General features: G+C 42.4%; 2 protein-coding genes across 6 annotated transcripts in view; both read right to left on the bottom strand.

Moving 5' to 3' along the window:
• Nucleotides 1-12,406, bottom strand: part of JAKMIP2 (janus kinase and microtubule interacting protein 2) — a 46,315-nt gene extending 33,909 nt beyond the window's left edge. For 4 of the 5 annotated variants that reach the window (XR_005603041.1, XM_039559491.1, XM_039559493.1 and 1 more), the window contains exon 1: nucleotides 12,269-12,406. The gene's annotated coding sequence lies outside the window, so the exon portion shown is untranslated. Of the gene's footprint in view, nucleotides 1-6,545; nucleotides 6,570-12,268 lie in introns of those variants that run through there. The other variant, XM_039559494.1, reaches the window with a different exon arrangement.
• Nucleotides 12,407-13,500: 1,094 nt separating this feature from the next.
• Nucleotides 13,501-22,461, bottom strand: CDC23 (cell division cycle 23). The gene is made up of 16 exons (XM_010399574.2): nucleotides 22,314-22,461; nucleotides 21,755-21,827; nucleotides 20,727-20,864; nucleotides 20,422-20,464; nucleotides 19,956-20,061; nucleotides 19,738-19,870; nucleotides 18,607-18,784; nucleotides 18,420-18,517; nucleotides 18,117-18,198; nucleotides 17,388-17,541; nucleotides 17,133-17,252; nucleotides 16,699-16,774; nucleotides 16,361-16,422; nucleotides 15,422-15,500; nucleotides 15,203-15,322; nucleotides 13,501-14,327 (listed from the first exon to the last, which is right to left on the bottom strand). Exons 1-16 carry the CDS (start codon nucleotides 22,442-22,444, stop codon nucleotides 14,157-14,159), a joined length of 1,764 nt encoding a protein of 587 aa, XP_010397876.1. The 5' UTR covers nucleotides 22,445-22,461; the 3' UTR covers nucleotides 13,501-14,156.
• Nucleotides 22,462-24,033: the final 1,572 nt, after the last annotated feature.

The following is a 24,033-nucleotide window of genomic DNA, read 5'->3' as shown; positions in this document are numbered from 1 at the left end:
TCCAGGCACAGGACTCTAGAACACCTTGGGTTATTGTGAAAATCAAGAGCAGACTCAGCAGTCTTTCTTTTTCCAAACAGGAAGAAGGTATCTGAGCTAAGAGATTTTGTAGTACCTGTCGATTCAAAGCAAAGGAAGGGAAACAAATGCTGCCCACACTAAGTGAAGTGTAGCTTGGCTGAATAGTTGGTGTAGGCTGCTACACTGTGGCTGAACTTTGTATTTGAGAAATGCATGTTTGTGGGATGAAAGTCTACCACGGGAAAAAAAATGACAACCAATCATAATTATAATGTACATTTTAAAAGTACTTTTTTAAAATAAAAGCATGTATTTACCTATAAAATATATAGTGAAGTATTCTGGATAACTGTACTACCCCACGTTTCTGTTTTACTAGGCACACCAAGCTACTTCAGACACATTGTACTGATCTTGGAGTTAAACATAATATGCACAACACTTCACTTTATCAAGAAACAGCAGATCAAATGTGGCAGAACAGAATTAATTCTGCTCAGGCCTTGTTTTCTGATCTCATTCCATATGACAATATTTCAAATACTTAAAACATTTTCTGCCTTTCCCATGCAGGAGGTAAATTATGCCAACTATTTTACCATTTCTGTAACAAAATGAAGTGATCGGAGACATTGTGATGTGTCAGCCGTATTGCCAACTATCATACTTGCTCTGAGTTAGGAAAAAATAAACTGTATGCATGATTGTGAGGAAGTGTTATTCACAGATTTTGAGCCCTCTACAGGGATGTGCCCCATGTAATTTTATCATATGCCACAATGCTAAGATGCAAGTGCAGTAATAAACTAGGAAAGGCATATGGTTTCAAACAGACATAGGGCAGGATTAGATTGGACATAAGGAAGACATTCTTACTTGTAAGGGTGGTGAGGGCCCAGCAGAAGTTGCCTGGAGAAGCTGTGACTGCCCCATCCTCAAGGCCAGGCTGGACAGGACTGGGAGAAACCTGGTCTAGTGGAAGGTGTCCCTGCCCATGGCAGCGGAGTGGAACGAGATGGGCTTTAAACTCAAACCTTCTATGATTCTATGACCTGAATACTGTGGCCTTTTCCTGGCTAGATATTAAACGATTCCATGAAGTTTTCACGTTTCCTAGAACACTCTTTGGTAGTGCTACAGCTTTCACTAGTAGAATCACCAAGTTTGTAGACTTCTCATTTGGGCAATCACTTGACACTTCCCATATATACATATATATATACACACACACATATATATACACACATACACACATACATATATGTGTATGTATAGGGGATTAAATGCTGTTTTCTTTAATGCCACACAGGTTATTTCTGACAAATTTTAAGTGACAGAAAACAATGTTTTACTAGGACTGGATCAGATGTTTCAGTTCCTAATACCTTGACTATTCCCTGCCATCCGTACCTCCTTTTTTCCAGGTCCTTTAAAACGTTATTTTAATAATGAGCACATTAAAAAAATACTATTTTCTTTTCCACCTCTCTCACTTGCAAAGGAGGTCACAGAAGATTTTTTTTTTCAAATGTCATCTCCACCTCTAGCCTATGCATATCCCTAGCAAGTTATTCTGACATAGCAAAGTTCGAAGTTCTTTTCAGTTACCAAAATCCTCACTAAAAAAATACATCACTATACTTCATGGAGAAAACTTTCATTATTAGCCACCTAGCAGACTTACTGGACATCTCATATGTACTGTTTGTAGTGGTGTGAAATAAATGGATAGCCTCCATTTGCCAGTATCCTCTTGTAAAAGGATACTCAAAGGAAAACAAATTGCCTTTTGGCAGGCTATGTCATCCAGGAGGTCTAAGCACATACAGTATTTTTAAAAGCCTACCTGTACAGAAATAAAAAGTAAATAGCTTCAGCAGCCACTTATTGTGCTTCCTTGGCATCTCTCAATGGTGACTTAAATGACCTAATGGCAAATACCCTTCTCCTACATGTGTCCATGGCAGGTAGAAATATATTCCTGACTAACAAGAAAGAGGTCAAATCTAGGTAGATTTCAATACAGTCTCCAAATCTAGAGCTGGTTTTAAAAAAGTCGTAATTTGTGTAGTGTGAAAAATCTTGGAAGTTAAGAATTTCCCTGTCTAACAGAAAATAAATTGAAACCTTGATACTTTTCTTTCAGAAATATTTAAAGTATCTTATTAAAACACCCAGCTATGGTGAAATCAATGTATCATTGCTAAGAATATTATTTTGATTTATATACTGTCACACTTAAAAATGAAACAGCTGTGTCAAAACCAGGCAACTCCTTCAAACCATACACTGTTGAAAACGGTAGCAAAAGTGTTGCTTCAGTTCACACCACCTGTGAATTTTGCCAAGATTTATTTACTAAAACTGACATCAACTGGTTGTCTGGCAGAACAGCTTTTACAGCATAAAGATCATAATCAATAGCAGCCACTCTTCCCCAACTTCCATTCTCAAGCTGACTTACACAATTGCAAGTCAAGCTTGCTGCTCTCATGATAAAGCAAGCAGCCTGAAGCTGCAAACCCTTGTCAGATTGGATTCTGTTGGGAGTATTGCCAGACATACATTTATAACCACATCATCACTGCATGCTAACTCTGGAAAAGACTCTGCCTCTGTAAGTTATTGTCTGTCCAGTCCCTTGCCAGGTTTGGATTTTGTGACCTGACTGAACCTCAGCTGGGGTTCCAAACCTCACTGACCTTTCTCTAAGTGCTAATGTTCCCCTTTTAGCAACAGAGTGAGGTGCTCAAAGTAAATCTGCTCACTGTTCATACTAGTACACTTGATTCTGTGAGACTTATCAGAAAGGACAAAGCATCAATGGTCTCAGGTCTTCCAGAGCAGGAGAGGTAGTTTCAGACAACACAAAACTGAGCAAACTGTGCAGTTCAGCCAAAGTGACAATCACTTCTTACCAGTGTGTAGAAGTTAACAGCTCAGTGAATTAATATATATAACCTGTTCTATCAACAATGAGGAACAGGGCACATGACAAGTTTGCTTACTTACTCCCAGTATTTGATAGTCCTCTTCCACAGAAGTCCCTACTACAAGGAAGAACATACTTTTAGAAGGATGTTAGTACAAGCACCAGCTCATCTGTATGTCAGTTTCAAGGATCAACTGATCACCTCTAACAGAGCATCTCTCACTGTCTCCTCCAAAATCTGCAGTCCCAGCAGGAAGTTTCTGGGAATAACATAGCACCTAAAGTATTAGGGAGGGACTATCAGAAATTTTTGAATTGTCTCATCTGTGTGATCATTTACGTTCTAAAGAGGAACCTGCCACATGGGCAAATAATTTTACTGCCAATGAACAAGGTGTATATAGCTAAAATTGCAATTAAAAGAAAGGGGCTTTTATTCTTCTTGCCCATTATAAGTATTTGAGGGTGCAATAACAGAAGCAGCCTCCATATGCCTCCATATGAGCTCACACCAAGGGTCATACTTAATTTCAGTTATAATTTTCTGCTTTCTGAGGGCAAGAGCAGATAGAAACCCTAACTCATACGTGTGTTCCTCCCAACACCTTGCTCTCAGACACTTGGCTCTGCTCAAGGAGTGGCTCCACTGTGAAGTGGATTTAGCTATGTGAACAAGCAAAAACTCTGATCTAAACCTGCTCTTCTCTGGGTCCAGAGCCAGCATTTCAGCTCTTGCCAAGATAACAATTAACACGCTAATTTGGAACCCCACTGACCCAATTCTCCATCAGAAAAGGCTAGGTAACCCTAACATGAGGGTGGGTTCCAAATCACAACTGCTAATCCAAGCACCTTGGGTCTAGATCACAATCCTGACTCTAGAACCAGAACTTCAGAACATGACAAGCACGATGCAAGTATCACGTGAAGCTTTTTCATCCTTGGCAAATCCTCATGACCTTTCTGTGCTTCACCATCTCTGCCAACAATCTGCAACAATTCTGAGAGAGGCATTTTCTACTCCCACAAAATGGTGACAATCCCTTGGAACTAGAGGAGCAGTTCCGGTGCTTATGTGCTGGAAATTTCATCCCAGTTGCCAGACTGGATTCATGCTTGTTCATTGATCCAGTCTTAAGCAATACTTTAACGAAATAATATTTCCACATAAGCTAATTCTCATCACTGCACCAGCTCTGCTAGCTACAAGGGGAACGCTGGCCATACACACCTCCCTACGTCTCCAAAACCTGTCTCATTTGTCTAGTGGGATTTGAATGAATCCTAAATTAAGTCTTTGCTTTGGCTTTTATGTACCAGGTTTCATCTATGTTTTGCCTTTTTTCAGAATAAAATTCAAGCCCTAATTATTGCATACCATCCTGTATATGTTATGCCATTTAACAAAATACATAATTAATGAAAACATTATTTTACCATTGCATGATAATTCAGCATGCCAACATCAACCCAAAAACTCAGCTCAGACTCGATAAACAGCTCTTCAGGACAAATCCTAAACACCCTCTGATTTTGACTGCACAAAAATCACTGTACTGTAGTTAGATTTCTAAGCAATACCATAATAATTTTCAGGAATATTAGAATACCTTCCAAACTGAGCTCGCAATAGCCCTTGGATATGGGGCTCTACATAAGGAATACAGGATGAATCTGGTGCTGCTAGGCTGCTCATGCTAAAATTACCATTGGCCCTGGCTCTAAAACATGAACCAAAAAAACCCTATGCAAGTAGCTGGCGACTCCATGGAAACAGTAAAAAGGGGACAGAAGCATTATTGTTACCCGCAGCAAAGCTAAGCAGATTTGTTAAAACAATATTCTAGTATTCTATGGCTAAAATACCATCTGTCTCTTTCTCATACAGTTATTTTCTTGAAGTTGGCATAACACAATGCACACTGAGAACACTATCAGTGAAAAAGAAAATCCTGTCCTACCCCAGAAGGAAATGGACATTTTCCAGAATCGGTACTTTTCAGCATAAGATGCAAATGGATACTGAATGGAGACTCTACTTAAGAATGGCAGGATTGTCAGAACAAGGACAAGCTTCATCAACCTGCCCAGCTCACTGCAAGATGGGGGCCTAACAAAACATTTCAGTGGTTTTGTACTTTGTGCATTATTTCATGCAAGTAGATCACACTCAACCACCAGACAACACACACCACCTGGAAGAGAAACACTGCAATTCATGGAGTTTATAGTATCAGGCTCTCCTTTATTTGATTTTAACAACCCAACAAAACCCTCTTTTATTTAACTGAAATGCATATAAACAAGAAAACAACAGTGAGAGAAAGTTCATGCCCCAGATCCTTCTCCTGAAAATCCTTCCTTTTCCTTCTAAGGCCGTATGAATGATCACCTCTTGTCTTACAGATACCAGAGGAAGCTATCTTACATTCACTACTAAAAATTGTCAGATATTTAAGTAATTTCTCTACTTAAAGCAGTAAGGTTAACTTTGGAAGTTTTTGCCATTTTTAGCTCAGCTCTTGATACAGCCAATAAACGCAGACATTGGTTTCAGAACAGATCAGAAAAGAATCAGCACTCTGGCCTCCCACACTAACTTTTAACAACACAGGTCTCTATAATGAACTGTTTTCTTTTTTGAATACCTTGCTTCCAACCAGATTACTACCTTTTCGCAGTTTCTTATTAGCCTGCAGTTCAAGATAGTTTCAAAAAATGTATTTTTCTTCTCCCACTCTACTGCCATTAATGCCTTAAAGAACCTCATGTACACATTGCTAATTTCCCATATCCTGTATCCCTCTTGCCTTTTCCTTCCATTTTCTGTGAAAAGAATATGAATGTTCCCATTACCGGGGAAGTTCAGCAAAAACTAAGCAAACAGTTTGTCTCTTCACATTAGCTTTCCATCAGAAATGAAAACACATATTTTACATTAGTCATTTCTATACATCTTTTAGAGTCAAAATATCTCTAAAAATAAAAACATTACCAGCAATGTTTTTTTCTCATCTGTGAATTGTTGTGGATCTTACCCTTCTATCATATGGGGGAAGATAGGTTCCTTTGTCATCCCTAGAGTTTGTGAACTCTTTAAGAATGGTCTGAAACAACAGAAATTTTTTCCACCAGTGGCATTGCTCAGCTAAGAAACAAGTACCCATCATGCCTTGCCCATGTTTTCCAACAAAACAAACCAAATGAAAATGTACCATGTAACACCACACATGCTGACTTAAGTAGCTCTGCTCACAATGGGAAGAACAGAACTTGACAAACAACTAGAATAAAGTGAAACTCATGTTACATGTAGAATTTATCCTTACCATTTACTATTTAAAATGTAACCCTGAAAACTTACAGGATGATATTTAGCTGAACTGTGCTGCTTTAAAATGGAAGCACCAGCTTCCATTTGTATGATAATGACCAGGGCAGCAGTATTCTCCTCCCATATAAGGAGGTGATGAGCTGGATTCTCAGCTGGAAAAGGTGTAAGCGTGAAACACCACCCATTAAATCCAGCTGAGATGCTGGTTCATACATGATGTGACAAAGCACAAAAAAAAATTAAAGAGATTTCACTTACAAGACATTCAGGATACTGTCTTGAACATGCAGATTTTCATTAAGGCTGAAACCAGAAAAATATTTTAAGGTAATTTCAGAGAGATTTGAATAAGCATTAAGCTACTGCATATAATTTCAAATAAATTTCCAAGGATAATGCTGAAATCCTCATTGAGTTCACCTAACGCAGGATACCATGCAGGTCACGGACACCCACTGCATGTTCAAAGAAAACAGCAACATGTAGGTCATGTTGTAATCCACAAAAAACAGTGACATAATGCAGAAGGGATCTGCAAGCACACAGCCTTGCTGGAGACACCGCTGGGGCAGTGATCCAACCACAGTGAAGGCACAGATGTTTGTCAGCTATCCACTGTCCCTCTGAAACACGTACTGGACACACGCTAAACTTACAGGTTTGTTCTTGAAAGTGCTTCCAAATTAATTATGCAGTCTTCCCTTAGTTATAAGCTACCAAATAGTAACCAGCACAACTGTTCTTTCAGATGCAAATAATCCAATCTTTTTCCAGTGCAACAGTCCCCACGTACTCTTTGTTCACCTAAGACTGATTGTAACAGATCACAATTTCCTGTCAGAGAGGGGACACAGAACAGGGATATTATTAAGGGCTGTATTAAATAAAGCAGATTCTCAAAAAATGACTGCATTTCATTTTGTTCCTCATCAATGCACAGAGATGGAACAGAGCAACTTACAGAACCTTAAATATTAAGTACAAATAAATACAGTGAAAAAAATCCCCAAGGACTTACCTACAAAACACAGAACTTAAAACAAAAATCACATTCATGTTCATGAAAATCTAAGTGTATATTATGTATTAACGCAATTTTAAGCCTTTTTAAAATTTTTGTACACCAAGCCTACCCCAAATACATGCCAAACAGTACAGTATTGATTCTAATTACTTTCTATCACTTGTAACATTAAGAGTTCCTAGGATTTTGCTTACATTATAGAAATGAAAAATTGAAAGTATTTCTACACCCATTAAAAAAAATCAGCTTAGTGACTATTAGCAAACTAGTGCACATACAGGGGGGGAAAAAAAAAATCGAGAAGCCCCAACTTCAACATTTCTCCCAATTTTATTTGCTCACTCATTACTGGTTACCCTAAACTACCTGAGACCTCAATGCAATTTTCAACAACAGTTTCTTCTTCTTTTCAGTTTTAATTTCCATGTTATTTAGGCCTTTTGTTTACAGTCCATGCAATGTAAGGTTTAACAAGTCTTTCCCTTAAACACTTTAAGGAATAATATAATACACAATTTCAAAACATTCAACTAATAGCTTGAGAAATGGAGTACAGGGGTGAAGATATTACCTCCTGGACGGAGATGGAAGGAATGCATAAAATGAAAAAATGAGACAACATGCATTTTAGCATCAGATGTTTAATTAATTCAAATAGTTCATTATTTTTTATAAAATAATCTGAGATGCTGTTATACTTTGCATTATCATTTTTAACATAAAAGAAGATCTGGCATACCATACCAGCTCTTCTAGCCTAACCATTTTCTCAGGTACATCAGTCTGCTTTATTATTCATTAGAGTACATTTCATCCAAAGTTAGAAATGGAATAGTAGTCTATCCAGTCTTCACTTGCATTCTTATTTGTTGGTATTTGTTAAACTGTTAACTAATAAGGTTTCATTGTGCAGCTGTGCACTAAAATGAGTGCTGCACTTGTGTGCCTCTTTCTTGTGTAATGCTGCTGTGTGGACGGTCACATATATCAGTTCACTTTGCTTCTCTTCAGACCACTGCTGATGCAGACTGTTCAACTGTTCAGGGAAATGTGATGTCCAAATATGATCTTCCAGAGAAAGTGCAGATCCTAAAGTTTCCAGGATGCGTGACGGTTTCTCAGCAACCCACCAGTGATCCAAATGCACAGCAAGCAAAGCGTACAGCATCATCAGTTCTAGTGAGAAGAACTGAAAGCCTGTGTTCCTGAAAATACATGCATGTATTATTTTTCAAGTTCCTCATTGGATGTTTTGGAGTCCAAACTGCAGACTCTGATCCACACTGTTCTGCCACCTCCAAAGAAGCTGTGTTTATGCTCATTTGACCTGACAGCATTCAGTGTGGCCACACCATAAAGCTTTCTCATGTTTTTTTCCAGCATGCTGTTGAATTTTCTATTTAGAGCTCTACCTCCTGGAGCAAAGATTTCTAGTCCTCTTATTTTAAAGAAGAAATTCAAATAGACCTTAAAGATACAGAAACTACAAGTACTAACAAAATTACATTTTTCTACCCTCGTGGATTCTGGATTTTGAGAGCTGATGACAGAGAACTGCTCAGATGCTTTGCACAGACCTAAAAAGAGAAGACAGCAGAGAATCCATCCCTGAAGATGGGAAGATAAATTTGTTATAATCTGATCAAGACCTGACCTTGAAAGGATATAGATTTATAGAGGAACTTTGAAGATGTTACCTGCTTGGAATTTAAGTAAGCTATTGATTTAGAAACACATAATACAAACACGTAATTATAAATTCAAGTAAATAACATTAACATAAATATTTTAAAAATTGGTTTTTAAAACAAAAACATTCGGTTTGCAGTCTTGTAGTACAAATATTGCATTGCCATGCACTAAGATTAAAGAGAAATCTGATAGAACCTAGAAGATACAACATCACTGGAAAGTGACTCAAAATTTGGGCATCTGGTAAGGACTATTTTGCTGCCTCATGACTTCACAAAGCAAAATATTTACCACTATTAAAAATTACCATGACTGAGTAGTGAAAGCATCTTCGGCCTCACACAGTTTGGTTAAAAAAGAAGAGGGGAAAACCCTGGAAGTTATCATTAACAAACAACTTGGATTTTAACTGCTCAAGCTACATCTGAGTTATACCAGCCTTACAACAGTAGAATCCATCACCACACCTTTGTTACAGTTTGAGGACGAGTTTCGTAACTTTCTAAACCACAATATCAACTATTAAATGAATGGAGATCAACATTGAAAATTATTCTGGGCATCATTCCACGGTTACATTTCACAGCATTTTCCCGGCTTGAATACCCTGAGGTCATTTATCCTTTGTAATGACAGAGAACTTATGCAGCATCTTTCCAGCTACATTGAAGTCTTGATAGTAAAAGTCTACCAGAACCCAGCATACATTTACAAATTAAAATAGCCAATCACCTCCTTAAAACACAACCATACATAGCCATACATACATAAGCTCCACCTTATGTTCAATTCTTAATGTGCAGGATACCGAAGTTCTTATTCAGAAGATTATTTAGCCGGGAATGGCTTCTGAAAGCAGAGGGATTATCAGAAGCCACTGAAAGGTGACAGGTGCAAGGTTCTCGTAAGGGAGGCTGAGTCAATGCATTAGCAATATCACAGAGCCTGAAATTATGCTTGGAGAGGACACTGGAAATACCTGGCTCAAAATTATCTACAAGACGAGAGCCACATTTCTCTACCTTAGGCACTACCAGAACAGTCAGAGAGCAGGAAGTCAGAAAGGTTGCAGTATCTGTCACTGACAGCCTACTCCTTTCTGCTAGGAGTTCTGCTGACAAGCAGGGAATTCCAGCAGACCACCAAGTTGCCACAGTTCTGGGAAACTGACAAAAGCAAAGGGGTAATCCATCAGTAGCCCCTGGCAGCCACCTCCACTGGGTGACTCCTATGGATACCCCAGCAAAAACTTTCTAGCCTTTCCTCCCTGAGGCTTCTCCTTGGGATTTTGCTTCCTGTGGAAGCAAAGGTGGAACTGGCTCCAATCACACAACTTGATTAGAATCACAGAATATCTCAAGTTGGAAGGGACCCATAAGAACCACTGAGTCCAACTCCCTGCTTCTCACAGGACCATTTAATACTAAACCACATGACTAAGAGCATCATTCAGATGATATCATTCTGATCATTCTGATAAGCTTAGTGCCCTGAGCACTCCCCTGGAAAGTCTGTTCCAGTACCCAACCACCCTCTCAGTGAAGCAGCTTTTCCTACTGTCCTGTCTGAACCTCCCCTGATGAAGCTTCATTCCATTTCCTTGTGTTGTACTGCTGGTCAGCAGAGAGAGATCAGCACCTCCCCCTCTACTAACCCCCTTGAGGAAACTGTAGACTGTGATGGGGTCACCCCTCAGTCCTCTCTTCTCCACGATGAACAAAGCAAATGTCATCAGCTGCTCCACCTAAGCCTCATCTTCAAGGCCTTTCACCATCTTGGTCACCCTGCTCTGGACACACTCTCATAGTTTGAGGTCCTTCTTGTACCAAGGTGCCCATGGTATCTTTTGATTGACACAGAATTACTGATAAGAGTATTTGTGTCTTATGCTCTCTTCAACAATGACTGTCTCACCACTCCCAGTTTTCACCAAAATCGTACCCGCTCCTAGAAAACCTTTTAAAATCACCAGGTGTTTACCTCACTGAAGTACCTATCTGAGCCAGGTTGAGTGCCAGCACAGGCAGCATTTACAGCACAACAGGCCTGGGTTTGAAATTCCTATGCAGAGCAGTAGGCCAGATCAATAGAAACAAAACCTGAGTCAGAGCAGGAGCAATAACCTCACGTTATTTCCTGAAAAGGAACAAAACATTCTCCTGATGGGCTTTCCTGATGCTTAGACCAAGCATGATACCTGCACCACGGCAGAATCTGACCCAGCAAATCAGAGACGTTGAGAAGGGGAGTCCAACATGTCACCTTACCGTGATGCACAGGACAGCATCAGAATGCAAATGTTTTTAAACATTTTTAAATGTTTTTTAATTTTAATGTTTTTTTTAAAATGCATCTCATATTTTTTTTCCTTACAAGAGATCAAATTAAATTTTTTAAATATATAAGTTACTATGTTCCCAACATGTAAGGTATGAGCAGCATCTTTTAAATATTTGCATTCACAGCAAAAAACAGAAACAGGCTGCAAATGGGTATTCAGTGCCGTAAGGTAGCTCAAATGTAGCACCTAGATCTGCCATAAGTGGCCAAAATGAAGCTGAGGGATGGCAATCCGGTAATTTAACCGTAAATTGCACACCGGTCCAAGAGGCAGGTTTCCTCTATCAGTGGCTGTGAAAAAAGCATGCACTGCACGTACAAAGAGATACATTCTGCGGGGTCTGTGTTTGCAAGACAGAATGTCTTCTCACATATAGACACGCCAGCCCTGAAAACCCAGGACACGTACAGGTGCAATTTTGAACAGTCTGCTGGGCAAAAAGCCTAGTGTACCGCCGTGGGAGCAGGGGAGCGGGCACAGATGCACCGCAAGTGGGAACGAGCGCAGGGAGCGCCTGCAGGGCCGCGCTGGCCTCGCTCCGCCCGGGCTCCGCCGCTGCGCCGCGGCCCAGCCCGGGCTCCGCCGATCGCCCCCAGCCCCGGAGCATCCCTTCCCTTCCCTGTCCCAGCCGCCGCACCCAGCGCGCCGCGCCCGCATCGGGCGGACAATGACCGGCGGACACACAATGGTGTAGGGCCGGCGGGAGGCTAAGGTGGCTGCGGGCTGCGCCTGCCACACCTCTCCCGCCATCTCCTCTCCATCACCAGCGCCGGCTCCCGCTCGCGCTCCCCTCCCCTCCCGTTCATCACCTCCATCGCTTCCTCTCCCCCGCCGCGCCGCCACCCCAACCCCCCCGCAGCCAGCCGGTCATTGTTCTACCGCCGCGGGCACCGGGCGACCCTCCCGGCCGCCGCCGCCGCTCACCGTGCCGCCAGGGAAAGATGCCGAGCGGCGAGGGATGAGCACGGCGCATCCATCTTCCTGCCGCCGTGGCGGCTCCAGCGCCCGCACCGGCCCCACTGCCTCCTGCGCGCCGACGCTGAGGGCGGGCGCCCACTCCGCCGCCGCCCCGCGGCCGAGGCTGCGCTGCCGGTCCGGGGCTGCGGCAGCCCCGCCCGCCCCGCCGCAGCTGCGCGCCCGGCAGCACTGGCAACGCCGCGGGGAGCGCGGGCCGAGCCGGCCGAGGAGTGCCCGCGGCGCCCCGGACCCCGCGGCTCCGGCAGGGCTCCCTGCCCGCGAGGGCTGACCAAGCCGGCCTCTGGGGGCGAAGGGCCGCAGCCCTCGGACCACAGCCAGGGTGACGCGAGGCGTCCGGAGCCCCCGAGGCCCCAGGCTGGAGCTTACCCCAGGCCTTGCAACTCTCGAGGGACACACCTCATCACTAGTTTCCCTCTGGACAGCAAGTCAATGGCCACAACATTTTGGAGTGTGACCTTCCTCACCCTGGGGTCCACCTATCCAATCCCTGTATTTCCAGCTTAGAGACAAGGACACTTGTGTGGAAGCACAAGTATCAAATGCTTTGCACAAGCCTAGGTAAATTATATGAGTCACTCTTCCCTTCTCCACCAGTGCTTTAACCCCTGGGCAGAGGGCCACCAAGTTCATCAAGCACAGTTTGCCCCTAGTGACAACAATTTTACAAATGGTCTCATTGATATCCTCAGCTTTGCATGGAATAATTAGGAGAGTTCTTGAAAAATACATCAAGATCCAGTTTTACTGTTTAACACTATCTGCAGTAGAAATGGTTGTTGAATGGTTAATATGGAACATAAGACAGTTATTCCTAGAGATGCCCAGAACTAAGAACATGGGTTCCCTCTGCTCCATGCACACAATGCAAATGCACTGTGCAGAGGGCCCAGGGCTGTGACCCGCAGGTCTCTTGATGTGCCCACCTGTACAATTGGTCTTGTTAAACACAGGAAGCTATGGCTAAATGGGAAAGGGTTTTTAAAAAGTTTTGTCCTTGACTGAAGTCATGCCACAGACATAGGGATAAGTCTGTAAATGTATAGGGGTGAACAAGGACACTGATTCTGAAACAAAGGCATAATTCTCTTTTCACCTCAACAAAATGATCCATTATAGTTCATTTGACTCCATTTGCTACAGTACACATGAAAGCTGCACCATAAAGAAGTCCAAGGACAGTAACTTCACTTATGTTTTTAATTGTGCTATCCCAACTGCTTTTCTACTGAAAGCCGAAACTATCCATCACTTCTACAACAAGAACTCAGACAGCTGTCACCTGTAGCTACTTGGGACTCCTCTGACATTTGCCAATCCTTCAACATACCCATGGGATCTATATCTAAGCACCTATTCTACTGCTTTAGTGAAACATCTCCTGTGTAGTTCAAGACAAGCAAAAGTCATGTAGACGTAGGTAACAGTCTCTGATCAGGACAGCAGTGATACTACTAAGAGGTCATCCAAAGAAGTGCAGTAAAGACCAGAGGTAACTTGGCAGAATCAAACTTAAAATGTATTTTAATTCAAGCAGACAAGCTCTTCCCAATGCCTCAGTTGGGAGTAGTCCTGTGTAGTGGGACATGTCTGCCCTCTGACTGGAATGACTTGGTGAGAAGTAGAGCAGGTTCTCACATCTCAGCACAGGCACTTTCACATTAGGTGCCCCATTGCCTGTTGGGGCCCATCTGTCTTCAGCTGCGGACTCTGCTAACTCCTACCCTTCGTGTGAGGGCAACAACAAAAGGAGCAATTTCCCTAGAAAGAAGTAAGTGGTTGCATGTCCCATCTGCAATGTCACATCCAATGCACAAGTTAGAAGTATCAGAATTGTTCATGGTGTTACAGAAGACAGATTGAGAGGGGAAACACGACGTGTGGGAGTGTTGTTAGCGGACAAGGATGCAGGAAGGAAAAAGGGAGCAGCAACATCTGTGGATGATGTTTCTCCTTGGTTGCGAAGCTGTAAGATCTGCCGCAGAAGGGCCTTTCCTTCTTCTCTGGTCTGAAATTAATTTGTAGAAAACAGAACAATACACCTATGAATGGATGGTTTCCGGGTTAAATTCAGTATGTAAGCAGTATTAACTTAAAGTACTTCATCATTCTGTAAGGCTACAAGCTATAAAAGCCATTCTCAACTCTTTTTTTCTTCTGCTCCTTAAAAATGTTAAGGTAAGTCACTCTTTTAGTTTTAGTCTTTCCTCCTTTTACTCCCAATTGGTGTGTTTCTTGGATATTTCAGAGAATGGAACCATCAACCACTGAAGCTGTCTAAATAGTCCAGCAAAAAGTAGATTGGGAAAACTTCAGTAAGTTGAATTCAGGTTGTAGAGAGCTCCAGACAGCTTCATCACAGGTAGGCCAAACATCCTGCACTCATGGCTAGTGTCTACCAGTAGGCTGAAATTAAGTATCTCAGACTACCCACTTACATAACATCACATAGTATGGAGTTGCACAGAAAACTCCAGTACTATTATATTCTCTGCACTGTCTACACACAGAAGATGAGAAAAAAGAAGTTTTAGAAGTACCATCACTACACAGTGTGTGGGAGTTTGTGACCATTCAACTGCCTCCTCACCACCAAGATTTTTAACAGCCTTAAGACTGCCATGTGAAGCTTCAAATTCTTTTACTTAGTGAATACCAACGAGATATGGTTCAATTTAACTATCTACACCACATTCCATCACTTTTATCAACCATACTCAGCATGAGTGATCAGGTATACACAACAACCACCATTCAGGATGTGACCTGTATGGCAGACAGCCCTCATTCTTTCATAAAGGATTCCTTCTACTCTGAGCGGAGCCAAGATCAAGGTCATGGATCCCTTAAGAAAGAAGCACCAAAGACTGCACAACTACTCACATCATTGAAGGCACAGCATTTCTGAGCACATGCTGAGGCTTCATCCCAAAGCTTACACTTGAAGTAGTACTGGGCCAGGTAACGGAATGCAGTGCTGACTTCCAGGTGCTCCACTACCTCCTGCAGTGAGTGGAGTAAAAAACACCATCTGTTAAGTGCCTTCCAAAGTAGTTCTACACCATGTTTACTTTTCCTTTTATTCCCAAGATACCATCTTACCCCACAGGAATAGATATCCTGAATGTATTTGATGTAGCACTGAGCTGCCTGTTCAGATTCATTTAGCTGTTCATGCAACCTAGAAAAGGAGAAAAAGTGGGTCACTGGAACAAGACTGCACTGTTGAAGACCTTCTTGGCCTATGAGAAACTACCTGCTCAACCTGACCTGGACTAAAGCCAGGTCCTTTCCTTCAGAATTTGCAGGACATGCAACATGTACTGCCCCTTGTGGAAAGAGATGATCCAGCTTGCATCCATGCTGACAAGACAGGGAGGCAGTCAGATAGTGACTCGACAGCTAGAAGCAGTGACAACCAAAGCAGGGACCTTTGTTTATTCTGTTGCATTTTAAACCTTTTAACAGACCTTTGTCATTCTACTTACTTGCTATTTCCTCCATTGCTCCTTCTTCCCCTGCTACAGCCCGAATTTATACAGCAGTTTTACTTTACACTTGCCCTTTTTTCCCCCCTTTGCTTTTCCCACTTTATATTACTTAACCCCCACCAAAAAAATTAGTGCTGATGTCACAGTATTCACGTTAGACCTTTTCCAATGTCACAGCTATATACTAGAGAGGAAAAATAAAATCAAACAATTTTGTACATCATCTACGGTCATGGGTTGTTTTTAAGTTGCATTACGACAAATACATTTGCTAGCACTGCCTGCTCAAATCACCTCAGGATTCAGAAGTCCTTTGCAACCCACATTATGCTATCATTCTCTCTAGTTATCCTGATGGAAACAAAGATAAAGCTGGACACCAACATTTGCAGTCACTACAGCCCTAAAGATACCATTTCTTACACAGCTCCAAAAGCTATACTACCTAGCAGCAATTCCACTTGTTTACATTCCATATTTTATCCTTAGATATCAAAGTGCGACTTGCATTTAACACAACCCTGACAGTTCAGTGAGGGTACATACTCACTTGGCGAGTTTCACAAGTGCCATTTTCTCCACATCTCCCACAGCATAAGCTCTCCAATAGCACTGTCAAGGAAGGAAAGTCAGTCAAGCATGCCACAGAAGTCACTCCAGCTCGTGACTCCAGCATGCAAGTCAGAAACAACAAACTACAGAGCTTGTCAGCAAAAGGGGCAGGTATCTGTAGACAACTTCTTATTTATCAGCTCCTCCAGTTATATTGCACCAATGCTTCCCCAGTTGTAACTGCCAAAGAGTTTAGACAGCACTAGCTACATAATTTTGCTGCAACTTCACCCAGTGTTCTGGGAGACACCTTAAGTCTTACACATCAATTCTCACCTTTTTAGCCTCCACCAACTGATTGAGTTTCTCATAGCATTCTCCTAGAGCAACCAGCATACGAGAATCATTTGGTCTGTAAAAGAGCAATTCTTAAGATAGTTTAATGGACTGCAGCTGATCTCAGGGTGAGGGGAAGGGCAGAGGCGGGGGTGGTCAAGGGAAAAAAATAATCTACACCTGGCAGTCTGTCATCCTTTTGCATAAAACATCACTCATACTCCTGACCAGTCATCCTCAACATTTAACTGACAAAGCCTTTGTTAACAGTTAACTAACACAACTAATAGGATTTGGAACAGTGAGACTGCACACATCTCAAAGCGTCGATGTTTTTTTCCTTACTCAACTTAGTTCTTGTATGTAAACTCCTTAGCCAGTAACAACCATGTCAGAACAAAGACCAATAAACATGGCTCCATTCTCAACTCTACCTGAGCTGGTGGGCCCGCCGGTAGTAGTAGAGACAGTAAAATGGCATTTTGAGGATTTCATAGGTTTGCCCCAAGCCATACCATGCTCTGTAGTCCCTTTTGTTCACCTCTATTGCATGCCTGTCAAAGAAAAGGAGATGAACTAGACAGGAAGTCAGGATCAAAACCAAGACCAAGTCCAGCAAAACACTAAAAAAAAATAGAAGATAACTATTTCAGAAACAAACACCATTTTGTGCAGTACATGAGAGGTACCTATAAGCCTGGATAGCTGCAGATGTGTTCTTCATTTCCATGTACTCATGTCCCATAAGTGTCCAGGCTCCTAGATAACGAGGATTCAATTTCAAGGCCCTCTGGAAATAGAGCGCTGCTTTTTCATGCTGGGAACGCAAGCTATAATAATTTCCTAAAACAAAAGTCATAATATTTAAATAAATTTTAAAAATCCACAACCAACCAACAAAAACCCCAACACCAATAGAGAAGTAGAAAAAAAACATGTAAAGCATATTATCTACTACCTCCTAACAAATTATAAAGAGTCCTAATAAACAACTGATTCAAACCTCAAAATACCTAATTGCACTCTCTTCACCGGTGTTCTGGTTAATCCTTTTCCAGCTATATCAATCAATTTATGATTCCATCCCCTTGGAAGGTCATGATCTAACAAATTAATTTCCTGCTCCTGACACACAATTATTTCCATTGGAGTTTGAAGACTATAAAGGGATTTTCAGGTGCACGGGTCTCCTTTCTGCCCTGGTAGAAGTACAGCAGCTCTTTCAGAGAGAAAGGAGGGAAAGGGGTACTCTGTTATTTAGCCTGCTTTTCGGGCCGCCTGAATCCACATTCACCAAGTGGTGATTTTGAGTGCCTTGCTGGCTGATCACTTCCACAAGTGTTTCCAAGATTCCCTCACACAGCCTACAGACAGCAAAATAAGATGTAAAAATAACATGTAAAAGAACCAGCTCTCACCAATTACACAGCAGGTCTCAACACGGTACTTGTCTATTTCACAGAGATTATGAGCCAGGTAGCTCAACTCAGGCTTCATGCTCTAGTGGAACAAAAGATTAAAGTGATGAGAGAGAGAGAGCACATTATGTTCTGAAAGAAAACCTAAGCAATTAGCAATGCATACAGTGCATCTCTTCCATGGAGTTGAGAAGCAGAAAGCCTGTATTCAGAGAGGTTAGACAGGACCAGCTGCTTTGCCAGTGTTTAACATACCTCCAACAAACACCATCACTATGAACAGGCCACAGGAAGAGTGCTTACCCTTACATAGAGCAAGTTGGAGAAAGTGTCCATGTTTTCTATCCTGTAGGGATCTTGTTTCCTCAGCTCATTAAAGATGGACAAGGCTTTGTCAATATCTGAAGACAGAACAGCAGATGGGACACCAACAACTATAAACGCCAAGTTTGCATTAAGAGGGTCATTCCTACTACTTAACGTCACTGACCTCTTATATTGTGGTAAGCAACTGCAATCTGAGAGATGATGTAAGTGCTTTTGGAAAATCCTGCATCAATGAGACTCTGATACTTCTGCAGAGCTTCCTCTATCAGCTGCAGCTCTGTATAAATGTGTGCAAGAAAGAACTCTTTCATCCATGTATCTGGCAAGGACAGGAACTTCAACTAGCAAGAATCAAAGGAGAGGAGGAAGAGATGACAATCAGAAGTATTCTACAAGCTACATGTGGCAAAGAATCCATTATCTTCCCTCCCATGACTTAGCAGATGGTCTTGAGGTAGGAGGCCTTCCTGCAGTCGCTTTCTTAAACCCATTTGGTCAATCAGGGAAGAAATTGTCTTCAAATCTGACATCCCCTGGCTCCTGCTTCAGCCATTAAATTCAGAAGTCCTTTGAAAGACTGCACTTTCTTCCTACGCTTGAACATCAATATCATATCACTAATTTCAATTAACTGAGAAGACTCAATATAATAAAAAATGCACTTCCCTTTTTCAACAAATTGGTAATGGTCTCTTCTGTGTCACCTGTACTGTTTTAAATACTTCATCAGCCAGAATTTACTTTAGAATTCCAGGAGTGGACTCAAATTCCATGCAGAAAGAAGAATAATCTATTTTGGTTTTATATCTGAAGTTTGTTTCTTTGATACAATTCACCTCCTATGTGGCTTTGTATATTATCATTTCCGTTTTGAAAGTAGTGATTCTATATATCCTTTCAAGCTATCAAAAGTGCTCAATAACTGAGGAACTAGAACCAGATTAAGAAAAAATAAAAAAGGGAAGTCTCTTAGGAGGATCTCCTTCATGTGACAAGGTGATAACCCTGGTGACAACTACTTCCAAAATACATGAATTAGAAACTTCTTAAACCACTTTGTGGATGAATGATAAGAAATTAGCCCTGCCTGTATAAAGATTCTCAAGCGACAGTATGGTCAGCAGTCAAAGAGGATTTAACAACAAAATTTACAGTTTTGGATTGTCTTGCCTGACAGTGTCTCACAGAATAAAGCAGTGAGCAACATCAATCTTGTGGCAACAGAAACACTGGTTACTGAATCAGGCTAAACTCTGAGATTTGCTACCACATCTTGGTATCTCTAAAGTTTTACCATCTCTTTATCTGTAATCAAGTTGCAAAGTTCCAGCCAGGCTCCCCAATGCAAAGGCAGGACATGAGCAGCTTCAACAAACACATCTATTGCTTCTTTCACCAGGTCCAGCTTCCGCAGCACAACACCGTATCTGTCAAAAAAAGTATCAGGTCGACAAGAATCATGAAATTCTGTATATCCACACAAATATATAAAGAATACATGCAGACACTTACAGATAAAGGCCAAATCCATCCAGTTCCTGTGCCTTGTGTTTCTTGCTGAGCTCAACTCTCAATTCTCGTAAAGCTTCATTTTTCACTTGTCCTTTTTCCAGAGGTCCTACATGAAGAGAAAGTCACACAGCTAGCTTTCAATAAGGAGTCTCACCACAGCAATGCAAAGTCTAGGGTATATTCAGAATTATCCCTGACATGGCATGAAGGCTTCCCAGCCTGTGTTTATTTTCCCCATTTTAAAGAAAATTGCTCAGTCTGATCACCCAGTTTAAAAGAAGACCTAATAGGTGAAAAACTGTAACCTGTAATTAAGCCAATGAATCAAAAGAGAATGAAAGAAATCATGTTACACTATTATCCAAAAAATTAAGGAGAAAGCCATAAACCCAAGATGAGTTACATGAAGAGTCAACAGCGGAAGCTTCATTATATTGTCATGTGTTTCTTGACACCAGAGACTTACCCAAACTATCAACTGTCTCATCATCCTTCTTCTTTTCCCCTGACTGTGGAAAAGAGAGGAAATCCAAGATTACATTACAATAGTATATTTCCTATGTTTGCTGCAGCACTTGCAGCAGCATGAAAATTGAGTTTTCACAGACATCACAGTTCTGAAAAGAACAGCCCTATCTTTCCTTACCCCAACACAGAATTTGAACTTCAAGGTGGTCATTAGGAACAGAATAAGCAAAAAAATAAGATATGCCAGGGAGGAGTAGAAGGCAGAAGAGTTCAGTGCTAGGAGGCAACTTTTTTCTACCTTACCAGATATCTGGAGTACATGTATAAGAAGTAAGCTTTCTGGCTCTTGCAGCCCCGTAAAAAGTAGGCAGCCCGGTCATATTCCTTGAGATCGAAGTAAGACTTGGCCAACGTGTAGGCATCCAGATCACGAGCATCCTCCTGCAGGGACACACAAGAGTTTTAAGACCTGAGCTCTGACACACTTCAGGAAAATCATGGTTACAAACATATCAATGAAACTGCTCCAAAAGCTAAAAATGTAGTTTATTCATCTTCAAACATGATTTGAGTACTATCTGAGAAGTTCCTCCACTCCCTCATAGGGTCCGATTCTGCAGTTCTCAAATAACGAGTACGGACTATTTAGGAACATTTAAAATAAATGGTGAGATTCCAGAAACAAATTGTGGCAAGCTGCCAGAAGGCAAGACTTGGCTGTTCTATGAGTATGAAGGACCATAAACAAGAAACCTGCTCAGGAATTCCATGTAAAAGAATATTAATCTGCTAACATACAAGAGAACATTTCCTTGGTAATTATACCTTGAAATGCATTTATGACACGTTACACTTCTATAATACACCAGCACTGGCACATACCTATGAGCTCTACTATATTCCTACAGAGGTGGGGATGGAGACACAGCTTGTTTCTCTTGTGTCCTAAGGAGCACAAGTTCAATGGCATAATACACAATTAGTATTAAAATAAATTTTGACCTTTGTAAAGAAGAATAAAAATAAAGTAGCATGTGTGTGATTTCAAATTTGGCTTACAGAGCGCCTCATTTAGGACACAGCAACAGATAATGCTGTCATCCAGGAAAGCACATTCAGCTCTGTCACCCCATTGAACACACTATGGAAAGGAAGTTCCCAGCATTATGGCAGGAATGGCACTCAGCACAGATTCCCACCTGTGGGATTTGGGAGACTGCAATCGCATATTTTCCTCCATAGTTAAGATTAAACAGCCCACCCCCAAGAGCTGCAGCACCTTCTCCTAGAGCTCACAGCCACTTTCCCCCAAGCACAGCCTGGGCCCATACCTCGGTGAGCACGGGGGGAGGCGGCAGCTCGCTCAACGGCAGTGGCTCCAGGGCGAATGCAAGTTCAGCAGCCCTGAGGGAAAGAGAGCATTAGAATCATTGAATCATCAAGGTTGGAGGAGACCTGTAAGATCAAGTCCAACCGTCAGCCCAGTACTACCACTGTAATCCCTAAGACACATCACCTAGCGCCAGATGCAGACACCTCTTAAGCACCTCCATGGATTGTGACTCCACTACCTCCCTGGGAAACCTATTCCAGTGCCTGGCCACCTGAACAGTGGAAAAAAAAAGTTCTAATATCTTACTGAATCTCCCCAGTCTCAACTTAAGGCCATTTCCTCTGGTCCCCTCCCTGCAGGCACGGCAGAAGAGACCAACCCCCACCTCACTGCAACCTCCTTTCAAGGAGTTGTAGAAAACGATGAGGTACACGCAAGCCTCCTGTTCCCGAGACTAAACAAACCTAGCTCCGTCCCGTCCTCCCTCCCGGCACAGAACATGTTTGCCCGGGGTCGGCCGAGCTGGGGCCCCGCCCGCTGTGCCCGGCCCCGCTCACCACTTCCCGCTGTGCTGCAGCCCGCGTTCGCGGCTCCGCTCTGCCACGCTCAGCAGCTGCTTCTTGATCTCCCGCAGATCCGAGAAGTCGCCGCCGCCCGCCGCCGCCGCCACCATTGCCGCCGCCGCCATCGCGCCAGCCCGGCCAATCACAGCCCCACGCACTGCGTGCCCGCCCGCCGGTCCGGCCAATCATAGCCCCTCGCGTCGGCCCGACCAATCACAGCCCCACGCACTGCGGGCCCGCCCGCCGGTCCGGCCAATCATAGCCCCTCGCGTCGGCCCGACCAATCACAGCCCCACGCACTGCGTGCCCGCCGCCGGTCCGGCCAATCATAGCCCCTCGCGTCGGCCCGACCAATCATAGCGCCACGCACTGCGCTCTCCCGCCCCTATACGGACTCCTCTCCTTGCCCGGGCGCGAGGGCTTCCGTGACTAATCGCAGGCGCGCGCTAGAGCTTTGCCGTCTGATTGGCCAGTTGTGGCGGGCACGCGCTCTCCCGGTGCGGGGGGCTCAGTGCCTTGCGCCCGGGGCGCGGAGGCAGCGCCAGTGGCGTTGAGGTATCAGGACGTTCCGAGACCAAAACCACCAGGCTTTCTTATGTCTTCTTTAGTTCTTAGCTGATAGGGGAAATACTCATTATGTGCCACCCTGCCCTCAGGTTCTAGTTTTCAAGATCAGATGATTGTTTCTTAAGGAGGTATTTCAGTTTGCCTCTGTATTGCTAACACCTCCTCACTTAGTATAATTAAAAAATTTTTACTATAATTTAAAAACATTGAGTAGAATCAATCGGTGTCTGATTCTAACAGTACAGAAATTGAAGTACTTGTTTAGGGATGACCGTGCTCCACAACTTTTTAAGCTTTTCCAGAAAATTAACAACATATCTGTGTGCTCATCCTAGGCTCAGAATGTCAAATTTAATTATGACTTTTAAAACAGAAGTGAAGAAAAAATAGTGTGAAAATTCATTTTGTATGTCATTTGCAAGTTACACTTTTTGATTTTTTCTTTTTCTGATGGTAAGGGCAATAAATGTTCTGTAGCATGAAAGTGTCCTTCATAATCACTTTTATTGCAGAAGCGACTTGAACCAGAGGACCCAGTGTTTGAATTGGCAGCAAGTTCACCGGTGATGAAAGGAGTGTCACTGCTGAGCATGGTGTCATCGTACTTGATTTGTTATTATCGTAAGAAAAGATTTTTTGGTTTTTTTGATGAGTTGTGAATGTCGCTAATTCTTACGCTGACTCCAGTATAGAGTCTAAGGCTACCACCGGCTTTCACTTTACTGATGATTACTATGAAAATTTCAAGATTGTGACTGTGTTGATCTGGAACCATTTCATCTGGAGCCACTTGCTGAAATTAAGGTTGTTCTACAAAGGTTTACAGAGGTAGGAAAAGCCCACTTTGTTGTTAAAGTGGGAAATGATGAGTTATTTATAGTCTTCCATGGTCTTTCAAATAGACAAATCAAATTAGTCCATTATTAGAAGTATAATTTTAGCATTACATGGGTTTTTTCCCCTCTCTTAATTTTAGCCAAATGTGTTGCAAGTTCAGTTGTAGCTTTGACAGAAAATGCGTCTATTACTCTGCCAGCCCATATATCCAAAATGTAAAAAAAACTTCTTTGTTATTGTTGTTACTACACAGATGGGTCTAGTCAACACAATGCCTGACTCATACCTCATTCTCTCTCTCTTTGCCCCC

The sequence above is a fragment of the Corvus cornix genome, chromosome 13, assembly GCF_000738735.6.
Source record: "Corvus cornix cornix isolate S_Up_H32 chromosome 13, ASM73873v5, whole genome shotgun sequence".
Taxonomy (NCBI): domain Eukaryota; kingdom Metazoa; phylum Chordata; class Aves; order Passeriformes; family Corvidae; genus Corvus; species Corvus cornix.
The sequence above is the reverse complement of the archived record's forward strand: the minus strand, read 5'-3'. Positions and strand labels throughout refer to the sequence as shown.

Excerpts from the sequence above, each read along its gene's own strand:
- CDC23 (XM_010399574.2), bottom strand. The coding sequence starts at position 22,444 with ATGGCGGCGGCGGCAATGGTGGCGGCGGCGGCGGGCGGCGGCGACTTC. Across the intron at positions 21,828-22,313 it reads CTGCAGCACAGCGGGAAGTG|GGCTGCTGAACTTGCATTCG; the intron begins GTGAGCGGGGCC and ends TCTTTCCCTCAG. Across the intron at positions 15,323-15,421 it reads AGGATATCTATTCCTGTGGG|GAGGTAGTGGAGCACCTGGA; the intron begins GTAAGATGGTAT and ends CACTCACTGCAG.